We start from the raw sequence: 16,054 nt of genomic DNA on the forward strand, positions 1-16,054 counted from the left end.
GGTGCCGGCAGCGCCGCGAGCTCCTCCCCCGACAGCCCCTCCGTGCCCCCGCACCGAGGCCCGACCCCGTTCGCAGCACAGAGCCCGCTCCTCCCGGCCCCGCTCATGGCCGCCATGGCCCGGAAGTGCTCTCCGCCGCCTGCAGGAAGCACTTCCTGTCACTGTCACTGTCACGTGGCTCAGGCCGGGCTGGGGCCTGGTGGGGGGGGGGGCGGCTGCCGGAAAAGAACCCAAAATTCACGTCTCGTTCCGTGTCTTTCCTCTCGCTTTCCCTCCTTTACATTCCCATTCCCTTCCTTCCTTCCTCGCCCTCGTCCCCTTCCCTTCACCACCTCCCTGTGTCCATTCCAGCGTCTGGCCACCCGTTCTGAGCAGTAATACCTCGTAGTGTCCAGCCTGAATCTCCCCCGTCGCAGCTTGAAGCCATTCCCTCTGGTCCTATCATTAATGACACGAGAGAAGAGGCCGAGCCCCAGCTCACTACAGCCTCCCTTCAGGAAGTTAGAGAGAGCAATGAGGTCTCCCCTGAGCCTCCTCTTCTCCAGGCTGAACAATCCCAGCTCCCTCAGCCGCTCCTCATACGGCCTGTGCTCCACACCCCTCACCAGCTTTGTTGCCCTCCTCTGAACGCGTTCCAGGGCCTCCATGTCTTCCTTGCACTGAGGGGCCCAAAACTGAACACAGCACTCGAGCTGCGGCCTCATCAGTGCTGAGAACAGGGGGACAATCACCTCTCTGCTCCTGCTGGCAACACTGTTTCTGATGCAGGCCAGGATGCCGTTGGCCTTCTTAATATACAGCAAAGGAATCTCCTGAAAAGGAAACCAGAATATCTGGCAACATGAAACAAAGTTCGGATTCATAAAAGACTGGCAGCAAGGCCTGAATCTCTTGTGTAATCTGCTCTTGATTTATCACATTAGCACTAGGTGGAATGCAGAAGCTTCCTGAGATGTGATAATCAAAACCTAGTCCAATGCCTTAGAAAAAGCCTTTAAGAGATTACTCCTCCTTGTCTCTTTAAAATAAACTTAGGTAATACAAAAGGTTGGAAAATTTTTGGACAACTCCCCAGGGCCGGGCTTTGGAAGGCCGTATTGACAAGAGTCAATCAAGCTCCGGCTGCAGGCGTATATGTGTGTGCCAGTTCTTTAACACAGTAGGAATCACAACTTGCTGCATGATCAAAATTCTACAAATGCTACTCCTGAACCCCAATGACTTCCAACGGTGTTAAATTACCCCTTGATCTCAAAGCAGAACAAAACAACAAAATGCCACACCAATAGTGAATACATAAAAACAAACAACTCCTTGGGCCTCAAGGGGAGGCTGATGCACAGGCCACGGCTGCCAGCGTGCAGCTGGGCTTCCCAGGGCAAACAGCAGCACACGGTGCATCAGAAGCTGAAGGAGCCCTCAGGGAAGAGAGGCCAACTCAAGGGGCTGAGCACGGGACACCCTTCTTCCTCGCGGGCTGCTTCCCCTCCTCTGGTTTCTTTCTGTCGGACCTCAGAGAGTAAGGAGATGCTCACAGCCTGTCACCAGCACTTACCGGTTGGCTGAAAGGCCACCAGTTGGGAAGACCAACAAGGAAACGTAGGAAAACCTGCACCATGTCAAGGGAGAGACGTGAAGCCGACCGCTTCATCGCCCTGCGATTGCCAGCCCGAGCAAGGGACGTTCTGACCAGCTACTGAAAGAGGCAGCACCAGGCATAGAAAGTTCGCTTCAATTTTATTGCGTACAAAAGAACTCGGCTTCTATTTATTACCCCGCCCACACCCCAAAATGAAACCCCAGTGCCCAGGATTACCACTTAGCAATCAGTCACTCAGCCTACAGTCAGACCCAAGGAGAAGCCTGACCATGGGGCTACGTCACCTCCTCCCTCTCCAGTCCCAGCCAGCCCTAATTCAACCTAAGCCTACACTGGCCCTGGACCTCAAGAGACACACCCTGAAGGAACACAGCATCTCCAGCTCTTGCCATACACCAAGTCCTGCACAGGTGAAGCCCTCTTTGCTTCTAACGCAGCACAAGCCCTTCCTGTCCAGTTCACTTCCATCATCTCCACTGTCCATGACAGGGAAAGCACGGCTGTGCTGGTAAACTGGACTGTTCAGTCAGCTGCCTTTGGTGCCACCTCCGAGGAAGAGTTGCAGGTGGTTCTGCTGTCCTTTGTAGCTTCTTGCTCAAGCCATCATCGTTGCTTTCTGCTTTCTTTCTCGGCTTTCTTCCTCAGCTGAGCAGCACTTGCCTTGCCTCGGCTTTCTTCACTCTCTCCCAAGTCTCAGTCCCCAAACTCTCCGAGTCCTACAAGAATCAATTCAGAAACGCTCAGGGAACCTTCTCAGCTAACAACTGGTTGGCGGCTCGCTTTGGGAGCTCAAGTCACCCTCCTGGGCACGCTGGGCTGCCAGAACTGGGAACCGCCTTCCTGACAGTCGGGCACACAAGAATCTCCACCCCTGTCTCATTCCCCAAATCCCACACAAACCAGAGCCTAAAGCCCTTTCCTGCAAGGTGGTCCCTGCATGGGCAGGTGGACCCTCTGCCTGGCAGCTCATAGTGTGCAGCAGCAGCCGCAGAATAAGACTGAGCTGGCACCTCCAGGTTGCTGGCAACAGCTACAGATGGTTCCCTCCCTGCCGGTTGCCCGTGCCTTTCTCCCAGCCCATGAGAGCACCACTTACTGCCTTTGGGGACCTGGAAACTGGCAGCATGATGGCCAGCACAGAGAAGCTGCAAAACGGCTCCATAGAAGAGTCCGTGGCGCAGCAAGTTCTTCATTAGCATGGGCTCAGGGATCTCAGGTGGCCAGAAATGCAGTTCAGCAGCCATAGCACAGACAGCCTGCTGCTCTACTGCTCTCTTATGGAGGCTGCCTGCTGTGAGGGGGGAAAATAGAGGCATCATTACTCTCAGGCACTGTGATGGAGTTACTTCCTGCTAGAAACATTTCCAGGCTGACTTAGAGAAGTGCTCTGAAGCTTGGTCACCTTGAGCTACTGACCCAAGAACAAAGAGGGACATCAAACTTGCATTTCAGTTGCCCTTTAGCGCCTGCCTCAGAGAAGAGCCCTCAGCCTTCAGTATTGCTGCACTTACAGGTGAGGGGAAGAGAAGCAAGAGAGGACGGGTGGGTGTCAAAGAAGGGAAAATTTACCAGGCAAGAATAAACCTATCCCTGAGCTCCATCACACACATGTGAATACTACCTTACTAATATGAACAATAACATCATTCACACAGCTAAATTTACTCACATTCACGTACCTGGTTGTGGACATGTTCGAGGCCTCGCTGCTGCTGTGCTGTTCAACGCCGGCCACAGCAATAAAGCACGCAGAAAGCCCATCTGTTGCAGACAGAGGAGTGAGCTGTGCTTAACCAACACTGCTTCAGCGCCCGCTTACAGTAAGGCACACCTACCTTGCGCTGGCCATGCAGGAAGCTCGTGACGCAGCTCCAGACTGCTCTCCTGAGGCCCAGCTTCATTTCACGGCCACTCATGCTCTGCTGCTGGACATTCTGCAACGGAAAAGCCACCGGATGCAAATCCCATCCCTCACAGATTGCATCAGACCTCCGCTCTCATGGCAGTCGCACTCACGGCTCCGGGGGAGAAAGCAGACGTGTGCTTACCGAGCGAGCGCTGTTTGCTGTCAGCTGCTGGTAGGAACCCACGCCTAACCCTACAGTACCAACAGTAACCTATGCCTAACTCTACTATGGGAACAGCAATCTACTCCTAACACTACAGCAAGAACAGGAACCTACTCCGAACAGGAAAACAACAACTCCTAACACTAAACCTACTCCTAAGCCTACTCCTAACAGTAAAACATGAACAAAAACCTATGCCTAACTCGAAAATATGAACAACAACTTACACCTAACTCTAAAACTAAACTTAACCAAAAAAACAACAAGAAAAACTGGGTAAAGATGGGACTGGGGGCCCACAGGACGTGGCTGCAGAAGAAGCCCGAAGGAGGAGCAGATGTTACAAAAATGCCACCCAGCTAATGCTGGGGGCGGGGGGCCGAGAAGCGGGTAAGGAGCTCAGCGCCTGGACCAGCCACGGTGGAACTGCAATGGTGCCAACGCGGGGCCTGGCACGGTGGTGTGGTGCCAGGCCAGCTATGCCGCGGGCGGATCCACCTCCATGGGCTCCACATGGTTGCTCGTCACCAGGCTGGTGCAGGTGCGATGGAACTGGGCTCTCTTACCCCTCCTCTGCCTGGTGGTCATGGCGGGCCCCCTCCTCCTTCTCAGTCCTAGGGCCCCCAGCTCCATCCTCCCGCATGAAACTGGGGAAACTTCCACCCTCGCCCTCTTAGCTGCCGACATGGCTGTTAACTGCCACAACTGTCAGAGGCGAGTGCATTGCGCGCGGCAGTGGTGACCAAGGTGACGTGGAGAGGGTTCTAAAATGGCGGCCGCACTGCTGACACTGGCGTTCCACATGGGATGAGGAGGGGGCTGGAGGGCAGGGCACGACATGGGAGCTCCAAGGCGCTCCCTGTGCCCAGCAGGCAGCCCTTCTCTCTGGCCGGCAAGAGGTCACAGAGGAGTCGGCACCAAGTAAAGGGCCCTCAGCCTCCATCACCCTCCTTCACCCTCCCCCTTCTTCCACAAGGGAATCTTTTTGGGCTGCCATACTCTCATGGTTTTGTATTTTTTTCTATTGGTATTCCACATCATAACATCATCTGGAGATCATAGATTGATCTATCCATCATAGATTGATCTAGTTAAGTCTGGGACACAGACGCAGCACGCAGCACCACGCTGATGGGGCTCCTGAGCTCAGCGCCAACAACGGCAGGCTCCAAAGGGGACCTGACTACACCTGCCTGCTGGGACACACAAGCTCTGCTTTCCATAGTTGCACCCAGCGCCTCTCCTTGCGCAGCACCTCGGCGGATTCAACCCTTACCTACAATTAAGACCTCTGACTGAACTGGGATACCAGTCACTCTGATTACACCCCAAATCCCTGCTGCAGGCCCTCCCACACGCCCACACACTGCACCCAGCCACACCAGCTGCCCCAGCCCCGCAGCCCTCCTGCAGGCAGCGCAGCCCCACGCCCTGGACTCGGCCCCAACACCAAGGAGCTGTTACATGGGACTCAGCCCCCACTGGGTCCAGACCCAACCTAAGATGCAAAGGACCTGGACAGGAACAACGACAGGAACAACAACGACACGGCGCAGGGCAAGGACAGCGACGGGACCACAGCACCCAGGTAACAACCCCATTGACCCTAGTGCCCCCCATTCCATCCCAGTATTTCCCATTCCACTCCAGTGTCCCTCTGGGCCCCCCCAGTGCCCCCCATTACCCCCATGTGGCCTTCAGGACCCCCCAGTGCCCCCCATTACCCCCATGTGGCCTTCAGGACCCCCCAGTGCCCCCCATTACCCCCATGTGGCCTTCAGGACCCCCCAGTGCCCCCCATTACCCCCATGTGGCCTTCAGGACCCCCCAATGCCCCCCATACCCCCATGTGGCCTTCAGGACCCCCCAGTGCCCCCCATTACCCCCATGTGGCCTTCAGGACCCCCCATTGTCTCCCATTACCCCATGTGGTCTTCAGGACCCCCCATTGTCTCCCGTTACCCCATGTGGCCTTCAGGACCCCCCAGTGCCCCCCATTACCCCCATGTGGCCTTCAGGACCCCCCATTGTCTCCCATTACCCCCCAGTATTCCTCTTTGTCCCCCATTATCCCCTAGTGTCTCTCTCTGGCCCCCCATGTTCCCCATTAACCCCCACTGTCTTTCAGTGCCCCCCATTTTCCCCCACTAACCCTCCATAGCCCCCCAGTTTCCCCCCATTCCCCTCTAACCCCCCATAGCCTCCCATTTTCCCCCTCTGTCCCCCCATAGACCCCTGTTTTCGCCCTCTAACCCCCCATAGGTGGTGAGGGGGGGGTTGTTTTAAGGGGCTGGGGGGGTGGTTATTTTAAGGGGGTGGGTGTTTTAAGGGGGGAGTTTAAGGGGGTGGGGGGTTGTTTTTAGGGGGGTGGAAGTGGGGTTGTTTTAAGGGGGTGGGGGGGTGTTTTAAGGGGGGGGGTTAAGGGGGTGGGGGGTTGTTTTAAGGGGATGGGAGGGTGTTTTAAAGGGGGGGTTTAAGGGGGTGGGGGGTTGTTTTAAGGGGGGGGGTATTTTAAGGGGGGGGCTTAAGGGGGTGGGGGTTGTTTTAAGGGGGGGGGTTGTTTTAAATGATCCTTCTGTGTCTTTTCCAGGCTGGTAGCAGAATGGAGACTTTCCTGAGGCGCTGGGGAACAGACACAAGCTTCATTTGAAGGCTTCAATGAAATTCTGCCCCAGCAGTATCTGCGGTCCTTTGATGCTAAGGAGATGGAGGTAAAAGATTCTTTGACTATTGCCAGATCCAGGCTGCTACACGTAATACTTGAATGTTAGTCAGTGTCTGAAGAGCAGAGTTCATTAAGGCTGGAGGTTCTGTTTTCAGGATGTGGGAGAGAAGCCTTATGTATCAGTTAGTATTTGGTTACTGTGTTGTTCTTCACTTCATTCTTTGCAACCAACTTAGACACATTTCTAACGTTAAGATTCTGCCAGCATAAATTTTTTGGCTAGCAGTGTTTTTGTTATCCTTGACCATGTGATTTGCGTATGTTTAAAGAGTGAGCAATTGGAAAGCAAGGGAGATAAGAACCAAATATCAGCGGATGGTCAAATTACTGAGTGGAGCAGGTTTGAGCTGCTTTTGGTCTCTCCAAATTATACTCTGCAGCAGAACATCGTATTTCTAGCACAGAATGGTACGGTTAGGCAATGAGAAAGTATGGTTTATATGTCTAAATGCATTCGTTTTCATGACTGGTGTATCTTCTTTGTTGCCACGGATGTTATTATTTGCGGATGTTATTATTTGCTGTGGAAGTTTAAGAGTTTAATATTAAAACCAAGCGTACTGTGATTGCGGGTGCTTTGAAGTACAGTAGTATTTCAGTACAATAGTCTTGCTGTAGAAGCAAAGTGGTAGCTCGTAGTTTCCATGTTTATGAAATTTTTCTTCCCTAAAGGTGCTCCTGTGTGGAATTCAAGAAATTGATCTGAATGACTGGCAGAGGCAATACCATTTACCGGCATGATAGCAGAACCTGCAGACAGATATTGTGGTTCTGGCAGGTTTGTAGACTTCTTTTTTCCACACAAGAACACAGCAACAGCTTAGTGAGCAATAGTCAGAATTACTCAACAGATAAGTAGCATGTAAATGTAAATGATAACTGCTAATCCAGCTTTCCCATGGGGGATGGGGAAGTGAACATTTCAATATTAAACTTGACATCAATGTTAATTATTATTTTTCAGTTTGGGAAATAAATAGATAATGAGAAGAGAATGAGATTTCTACAGTTCGTTACTGGAACGTGCAGATTACCAGTAGGAGGATTTGCTGACCTCACGGGTAACGAGCCCTCTTTAATGCATTTTATGCTCATGTTATTTCCTTTTTTCTTAATAAGGACCAAGCTGTGTGTTTAAGGGTATTTTTTAATGAATTTATATGGAATCTGAGTCTTGCATATTGGTAGAGCGGTGATAGAAAAAGGGATGGATGGAATGTGAACAGGCCTTGCATCAGTGACTTGATCCATGGTTTGGACGTGGTCCTGGCAGGGCAGCCTGCTCTGGGTATCCTTGCTTGATCAGAGTGGCAGGACTAGGTAAACTCCAGAGATTCCTTCCAGTACCAAACCAACGATGTGATTCAGTGGTTGAGTTTCTTTGAAAACCGCTTCATATTTATGCATTTCACCACGTGGATTTCTTCAGAGGGATGTAGTGAGAGACAAATGTCTTTGTGCTCTGCAAGTAGTTATAGTCTTGTTTTCACGCGCTGTTGTCACGTATTACCTACTGGTATACACGGGCAGTTAGACCTAAGAATTCATTGTTTGATTTTTGTACAGGGAGCAACAGACCCCAAAAATTTTGCATTGAGAAAGTTGGAAAGGAAAACTGGTTACCTGGAAGTCACACCTGGTAAGTACGAAGGATCAAACTCTGCTGTGGTTCTGTTCTTATGGATGGAAATCTACTTTGAGATTTTAGGAAGTGGGTGTGTTATGGAAGTGTCTGAGACTGTGTGAAAGCAAAGCACTGGGCTATGGCAGTAAGCTCTGCTGAGTAATAGTTGAACTTCTGAAAAGCAGTTTTGTTGTGGAGCTGATTCCATTGTAAACGCCATGGATTTGCACACCACTAAAAACATATAGCTACTTTTAGTACTTAAGGTTGTCCTTTTTTTAAAGAGTTTGGGATTGATCTTTCATTATCACCACGCTCGATCCTGGCAATGAAAATAAATAGCCACGCTCATGCTTCCTCTTGGCTGGAGAAAATGTAGCTTCTGCTCAGTTTCTCAGTTACGCTGGTGCTTTGTGAAGATGCTCAGATTTTAAGTTTCAGATACAGAAGAGAGATTAGGTGAGACTTGTTACAAAATACATTGCCAGTTATGGAAAGTTATCGCTGCTCAGGTGCTTGTTGTGCTTTAACTCTCACTTTCATAGACAAGTGCATGTCAAGATACAGGTGTTTTAGAGAGTACAAATGCAGTTTTCCTTCTGAACAGGACAGTTCATATGCCTGTGTTCTAATGGATATTTGGTGGTTTAAACTGTTGTTCAGTACTTAAGGTTTCTCTTTGTTTTTAGTTTCAATCGCTTGGACCTTCCAGCCTATAAGAATTATGAGCAGCTGAAGGAAAAGCTGTTATTTGCAACTGAAGAAACAGAAGGTTTTGGGCAGGAATAGCTGGGATTTGCACCTTGAAGAATGTGAACTCAGCGTGATGTTCTTCGCTTCTTCTGCTTGTTGCACACTTCATAGTAAAGTAGACTCGACTTGGATTATTTAACAATAGTTGCGTGTAAGTAAATGGATGTTATCCTGAGGTTTTATCCATGTAAACTCTGGATTTCTACCGAGCACTTTCAGAAACCTTCTCGCTGGCGGTGAAAGCTATCCTTGCTTCACAGTTTTACTAGGAGGAAGATCTGCCTATTCCAAAGCACTGGATGGGTATTTTACCGTATACAGCTCAGAAGGAGAAGAAAAAAGCCTTATGAATATTCTGTTTATGTTAATAGTTACAGTGAAATCTAGTTATCTAACATATTTACAGGAGAGATGAAATTAAACAGGATAATGCAAGATTAAGCTAAGACAACTAGTTTGTGTTCTGCATAATGATTTATGATTCACATAGGGAACCTAGACATGCCGTGGATGTATAAGTATCACCCAAAAGGCTTTCAGCCCTATATTTTTAAAACACAAAGCAGTTCTAATTGAAATAGCCTTAGCCCTAGTTCTATAGGGTACAGCTGTTGAATATTTTTATGGCTGAAATGTTTAGTTCAGGAAAAAGATAAATGCTTGTATATATTTTTGCAGTCTCGAATTCCACTTACTCCATGTTTTCTTTCTTTAATTTAAGTGGCGTGTTTGTGTCTTTCCTGCTGTACTGGATGGGGAAAGTGGGCTGGATATCCCAAGCACCAGAACTTACTTTAATGTACAGCAAACAAAGAGTCAGCTGGGAAAAGCAGTCTGTGAAATGCTGCATTTGGCCAAAGAGGAAAGTAAACCTGCTAATGTGTTCAATTGGCGACGTTCTTGAAGTCTGAAATAATGTTTACTTACACATTTTGCTTTGTAAGCCAACAAGACTGTTGGTTTTTCTATAGCATGTTCTGTAGAAATAAAACGTTGTTCCTATGAACCATTGGTGCACTTTGCTGTTCCTTATGGGGATGCGGAGGAAACATCCCGTGGATGCTGTGGATAACCCCACAGCATCTGCTACCCCAGGTAATATTGGACTTCCAGCTGAGATGAATGACTTTACTGCTCCCAGCACTGCTTGAGCAACCTGGTCTGTGTGAATTCATACTGCATAACAAATACGTACTCGTATGTAGCTGCCAACTAATCCCAATTCTCAAACATGAAAGTAACTTCTGTTTCGTTGTTTGCCTTATGAAAATGACATGAAAAACTGAATGAGCTGCTGAGCTGCTGATGGACGAATTAACAAAGCCTTATTGCTCCAGGTAGCTCAGGTGCTCCTATATGAAGCTGCACAGTAAATGCGTCATGTCTTCATCTGATCAAGCAGCGAGAGCTGATATTTTAATGTGTTTCTATTCCAGAAAAAAAAAAAAAAGCAGGGCAGCTACACACCCCAGGGGCTCTCCATAGGCTGCAGTGATGTGTCCCAAGTCCCACACTCACTTTCTTTCCCATTCCCAAGAATGACATACCAGTAGCAAAATGTTTTCCCCTTTTCCCAGTGTCCAAAGACAAAGATGAGGTGTCTTAGCAAGTGCACCAGCAATGTGTGGAGCAGAACCGCCTTGGGAGCCACTGTCACACCTGAGTTGATCCGTTTTAGGCTTCCCATGGAAATGTAGCATTTTGACTCTTCGTTAGTAAATCTTTGAGGTTGCATTTGACCCGCTGTTGCAATGTCTGCTGCTTGCTCTTCATGCAGCTAGTCCATGTATTTGTTTATGTAGTCAGTGCTAGGGTTTGATTTAGACAGCTCCGTCATCTTTTCAAGAGCTGCGCCATGGTCGGCTGTGGAGAGAGGGTGAGTGGGAGGGGACACCTGTGTCCCACAGTGGCTCCTCCAGTCAGTGAAGGTCCTGAAATTGGTCTCTTCAGCTAATAGGGAGCTTTCCTCAGCTACCGTGTGTTTGGAGAGAGGAAGAGCAGTCCCAGGACCTTCAGCTGTGAGACTCTTCAGACGGACCTTGTGGAGACATCTGCAGGTGTAGTCTGGGATGGAACGGCTCCTGTTTGGCTCTTGTTACCCACGTGCAGCATGTGGTTATTGAGTTTATAAGGGAGCAACATAGGAAAGAATCCTGTACTCATTTACTACCTAATGCTAAGTCATTCCTCCTCACGGGGAAGTGACTAAGCATTGGTCCTGGGTGCTAGGAGAGGAATGTCAGATCTGAAAGCAGTGTGAATGATGGACAGCCTTGTTAAACACAGGGCTGCTCTGCAGTGCAGAGGTGCTTGTGAGTTCAGAAGATACCTGCTGAAGGAGAACTGCTTTGCTGTTGGATGTCATCAAGCTGCAATCTGCCCGGGCAACAGCAAAACAGGCAGAGGTGTGTGCTCCAGACTGTGCCAGCCTTTGATTCTGTTCCTGAGGTGAGCTGCGCTTTGCTCGCTGCAAATTCCAACTATATTTGTAGGAATTATTATTATGAATAACACAATGGTGGTGTTTGAGTCGCAGACAGATGCAGCAGAGCCTTTGCTCTGATCTTTTCAGGAACTCAAGCAGCTTTTTGCCATCCCCACCTGGAGCCATTGAAGCGTGCAGCCAGGAGCTGGACTCAGTGGTCCTCGCAGGGACCCTCCAGCTCAGGAATTCTATCATTTTACAATCACTGAGCTTGGCAGACATGCAAAGAGTGTGAGTGTGACAGCAAGCAATTAGCATGGCCAGCATCAGGAACCCATGGTTATGAGCTTAGGGCTGGTTTAGGTTTGCCAAGCGGGGGGACTAATGCTGGGATCCTTCTCTCCGGCCTGGAGGCTCTCACACATCAGCATGGTTCTGTGTTTGGCAGGTGGGTTGGACCCAGGCTGTGCAGGAATCAACTGGGCTCTGCTTCAGCTGCAGTCTGAGGGCCTTTGGCTGCAGCCAGCTGCTGTTCACACAGGGTACAGAAAGCTCCAGAGCCACACAAGGGCCTTCAGGCTCCGAGTGAAACCCCACAAGCTGAGGGGAAGGAAGTGAACATCACCAGAGGTGGGGACTGCACAGCACTGATGTGTGGTGACAGATCGGGGTGGGCGGTGAAGTTGGGAGACCAAGAATGAAAGATGGGAAAAGCAGCTGAATTTAAAGGAAGAGATGTGAAACCAACAGGATCATCACCCTGTAATTGCCAGCCCAAACAAGGGACGTTTTGACCAGCGACTGCTCTGATCCACTTAACAAAAGCCACAAAACCACTCCATAAACTTAGAAGAACTGCTCAAAGCCACAAGCTACAGGTACTGGAGGAGAGCAGGACCTTTGCCCTGCAGTCAGCAGCAGTTTCAGACACACCAAAGCCGACACTGGTTTGCTTCCGTATCTCTTGTGGGATGGCCCCAGCCAAATCATCCCTTCTGGTCTGAGGATGAGGAGGGTCAGATCCTTTCAGAGCACCAAACCTGGCAGCCAACCTCATCACCAAACAAGCAGCCAGGATCCAAACGCCAGCACTCTCCATTCATCATCCCACTTCCTCGCTGCAGTCAGTCCAATGCTTCATGAGATTCAGAAGCAAACAAAATCAATAGTCATCTTGATCCCTGCAGGAACACGCTGTGAGCAACAGAACACCTTCCTGGAAGAACTACCTCCATGAACAGAGGCAGCGACCACCTCCTCCCCTCTACAGCCTCATTGCTTTCTCCTTAAGTATCACCACACGGAGCCTTGACCCTCCCTGGCACCCAGACACCAAAGGGCTCTTTTCATGTTTTTTACACCAGGCTGGGAAAGAATCTTGGCTTCAAAACTTCCAGAGAAGCAAGAAGGATGTATTGGTTCTCTTCACAGACAGCCTTGGCTCTTCCGCTGCTGCCAGTGGGGAACATCAGCAGAGAGCATCTCTAAAGCAGAGAGAAGCACATGTATGAGAATGAAAGTCAATTAGGTCTGAGCAGGATTAATAGGGATTTAACTGAACTATGTGAACTGGAACTCGGGTCACGAGCTGCTTATAAGCCTGCCTCAAGGGATCATGCAGCTTGCACTGGAGGAGCACAAGGATGCACTGTGAGCGGGACAGCATGTGGTCAGAGAGGGAGACCTGCTTGAACAGTCAAAAATGGAAGAGAAAAACTGCTTGAGATAGATGCCTGGGAATTTGAGGACTTACCGCACAGTCTTTCCTTCCTTTCCTCTTCTGGGGAGGGAACCAAGTAACACCAGCCAGAGCTCACCCAGCTCACCGCTCCTCCTGCAGCCCAAGTGGCTGCCAGGCAGCTCCCTGCTACAGCTACACTTGCCATGGGGCCTACAGAAATCCCCATTATCAATTGACTGAATCCCCATCTAATCCCCCGATCCTATTAACAAACGCTGCCTTTATTTTGCTACCTCCATGGGGGCTCTTGGAGCCAACATCCCTCATGAGAGGCAAATTAATTAAGACATTGCACCGTTTCCTCTTTCCAGGAAGGTGGAGGTGTTCTGGCAGACATTTTGCTGCTTCCAAGTCAAGCACAGACTCACGCATGCCTGAAAGTTTGAGCCAACCACCCTCACACAGATCGAAGGAGCTGAAAGGCCTCCCCTAAACGCGTCACTCTCGTGAACAGGCCATGGATGTCCCTGTGTTTCTACAGAGCTCAAGAAGCTTTCATAGTAAACAGAAAGAGGCAGCATGACTTTTAAAAAGTTACTTTGGTTTTAATTTGAAACAAAGATTATATGTAATTGGTGTCAGATATTTTTGTCATGTTTCTTTGTCCTGAGATCTCCAAGCAACTTCGGAGTGCTTTTGTCTCGCATGCTTTGTTCTGTTCTCCTCATGCTGCCCACCTGACTCATCCACCGACAGCAAGGGAGAGAAGCAAACGCGGTCCTTCTCACACTGATGGTTCCAGCAAATGTGCTGCTAGTCTTCTGGTATAGAACAGACACAGCACAGCACTGCTGCTGGACCTGGGCTCACAATGCATTTGTCAATTGAGGATGGCAGTCTGGGTATGCAAAAGGATGGCAGACTTGCAGCCCCACCATAGAACCCTTTTCTTCAAAGCCACTGTAAGCTCTGGGGCACCTAACACATCAGGTTCTCCTCCCGTTGACTCATTCGTGATCAAACAAACCAAGCAGTGAGCTGGCATCAGGAAGCTCCAGATGCCTTACGGAGACTCTGTGGCTACGACACCACCTCTCTCCAGACCCTTCTAGCCATATTTCAGGCTAACACTAGACCGTCCCTGGCCCTGAAGAGACAGACCCTAAAGGAATGCAGTGTCTTCAGCTCTTGCCATATATCAAGTCCCAAATAGGTGAAGTCCTCTTTGCTGCTAATGCATTGGAAGCCCTTCCCTTCCAGCTTCCTTAGTTCCAATCCGCAGTCCACGAAAGGGAAAGCACAGCCATGCCTGAAAAACAGACCACGCAGTCCGTTGCCTTTGGTGCACTTCTGAGGAAGCATTCCAGGCGATTCTGCTGTCCTTTGTGCCTTCCTGCTCAAGCCCTTATCGCTTCTTTTTGCTTTCCTTGGCTTTCTTGCTCAGCTGAGCAGCACTTGCCTTGGGTTTCTTCACCATCTCCCAGGTCTTAGACTCAAAGCCCTCCAAGTCCTACAAGAATCAATTGGGAAACAGTCAGGGAGCTTTCTAACAACGTGCTGATGCCCAGCTCATTTCGGGCATTTATGTGAAAGCAAAAGTACGTAAGTGCTGGGTATCTCCGCTGGAATGCATCTATATCAGGCTGAGCCTACATTTAGTAAGACCTGAGCAGCACCATCCCTGCTTCCTCTGCATGTGTTTCTGGATGAGTGTGAATCCACACACAGCCTGTTACCACAGAGGTTGTTATAAGCTTAAGTGCCTAAATCAGGCTTTGTAGAGAAAAAACACCCCCATTTTAACAGCAGGACAAAAACCAACACTAAACAACAATTACTCACACCAGAAAAAGATATCACAGAATCACCAGCATGTATTGAACCACTGAAAAGGTATTTCTGCTAAATTTTCATCCTTATCACGTGCGAGACAAAAGGTAAGCCTCAAAACAGCAGTCAGAATGTCACAATCAGAGCCTTTACACCAAGACCAAAATCCAGGCAGGGCACCGAAGGCAAAGCTTTCTTCACCTGGACTAACAAGGAATCCTAAGCTATAAAGCTTGTTTCCTTCAGGGCAGATGACAGATCATATTTCAGCCATGGGAAATAAAGTCTAGTTATCTGGTAAAGACACGAGGGAACAGTGCCAGTCTCATTGGAGAAAGCGCACACACACAGATTGCCTCCTTTCATTAAATGCATTTGAGTCTAAATATTGCTTTAGCATCTTGGGTTCTAGCAGTCAGAGCTTGCCAACTGGAAAAGGACACACAGAAAACGGCAGAGCAAGATGTGCTAGCTTCAAGCTTCCAACACAGAGCACCAGAGAATAGAGGGGCAGACACGCATCTGACAGTATCCTTTAATCAAAGAGTCCTGTTCAATCATCTCTAAAGTCAATGGGCTATTACGGTTCACATCTGTGTGGCTTCCCAAGGAAAGTGAGTTGGCTGCCTTTCCAAAGGCTGTAATCAGTGCATGGGGAGCTGCGAGGCTCTGCAGAAACAGAGCAACAAGCAGCTATTACTCAGGTTTGTGGATTGGTGCTGCTGAGAAGTGAACACTGATGCCTTCTGCTGTTCAAACCAAGGTAGTCTCCAAAGTCTGAAGCCTCTAAAACTAAGAAGCTCATCTATACGTGAACCTAAGCATCATTCCTAAGAAATGGAGAGTGTCTCTTCTGTTTATTGTCATGTGAATTAATCACATGCACAGGAAATCATGGGGACAGTGCATATACGGAGAAAATAAGAAATAGAGCATACAAACAACCTAAACACAAACAAGTTTGTCAGTTCTATCGCATTAATAGGATGAATGAGGGCCAGAAACCACACATCAAACAAAGCAGTCATCATTCTCAAAGAACAAGCTCTAGATATACAGTATCTACAGAAGTACAGAATAGAGACAAGCTCAAGGCGCAGGGACACCTTTCTTCCTCCCACGCTGCTTTTGTTTCTCTCAGCCCTCGTAGAACAAGGGATGCTCACAGTTCATCGCCAGCAGTTCCAGATGGGCTGAAAGGCCACCAGTTGGGAACACCAACACGGAAACGTGGGACAAGCAGCTCCATTTCCAGGAGGGACGTGAAGCCGACCACATCAGGACCCTGAGATTGCCAGCCTGAGCCAGGCACATTTTGAGCAGCTAATGAAAGAGGCAGCACCACCA

The 16,054-nt window shown here is 49.2% G+C and overlaps 1 protein-coding gene and 1 long non-coding RNA gene across 3 annotated transcripts; one reads left to right on the forward strand and one right to left on the reverse strand.

The window, feature by feature from the left end:
* Positions 1-1,720: 1,720 nt before the first annotated feature.
* Positions 1,721-3,655, reverse strand: LOC146754769 (uncharacterized). The gene is made up of 4 exons (XM_085526760.1): positions 3,436-3,655; positions 3,280-3,361; positions 2,697-2,891; positions 1,721-2,316 (listed from the first exon to the last, which is right to left on the reverse strand). Exons 1-4 carry the CDS (start codon positions 3,514-3,516, stop codon positions 2,294-2,296), a joined length of 381 nt encoding a protein of 126 aa, XP_085382886.1. The 5' UTR covers positions 3,517-3,655; the 3' UTR covers positions 1,721-2,293.
* Positions 3,656-5,069: 1,414 nt separating this feature from the next.
* Positions 5,070-10,165, forward strand: LOC146754770 (uncharacterized). Of its 2 annotated transcripts, XR_014938616.1 has the most exons (6): positions 5,070-5,257; positions 6,260-6,380; positions 7,067-7,172; positions 7,359-7,455; positions 7,961-8,033; positions 8,708-10,165. It is a non-coding gene; the product is annotated as an uncharacterized LOC146754770 (long non-coding RNA). The 2 variants fall into 2 exon arrangements; XR_014938617.1 differs by lacking the exons at positions 5,070-5,257; positions 6,260-6,380; positions 7,359-7,455 and having other exon boundaries at positions 7,124-7,172.
* Positions 10,166-16,054: the final 5,889 nt, after the last annotated feature.

The sequence above is a fragment of the Coturnix japonica genome, chromosome 38 (genome assembly GCF_054131305.1).
Source record: "Coturnix japonica strain WE chromosome 38, WE-NBRP24, whole genome shotgun sequence".
In the NCBI taxonomy this organism is placed as follows: Eukaryota; Metazoa; Chordata; class Aves; order Galliformes; family Phasianidae; genus Coturnix; species Coturnix japonica.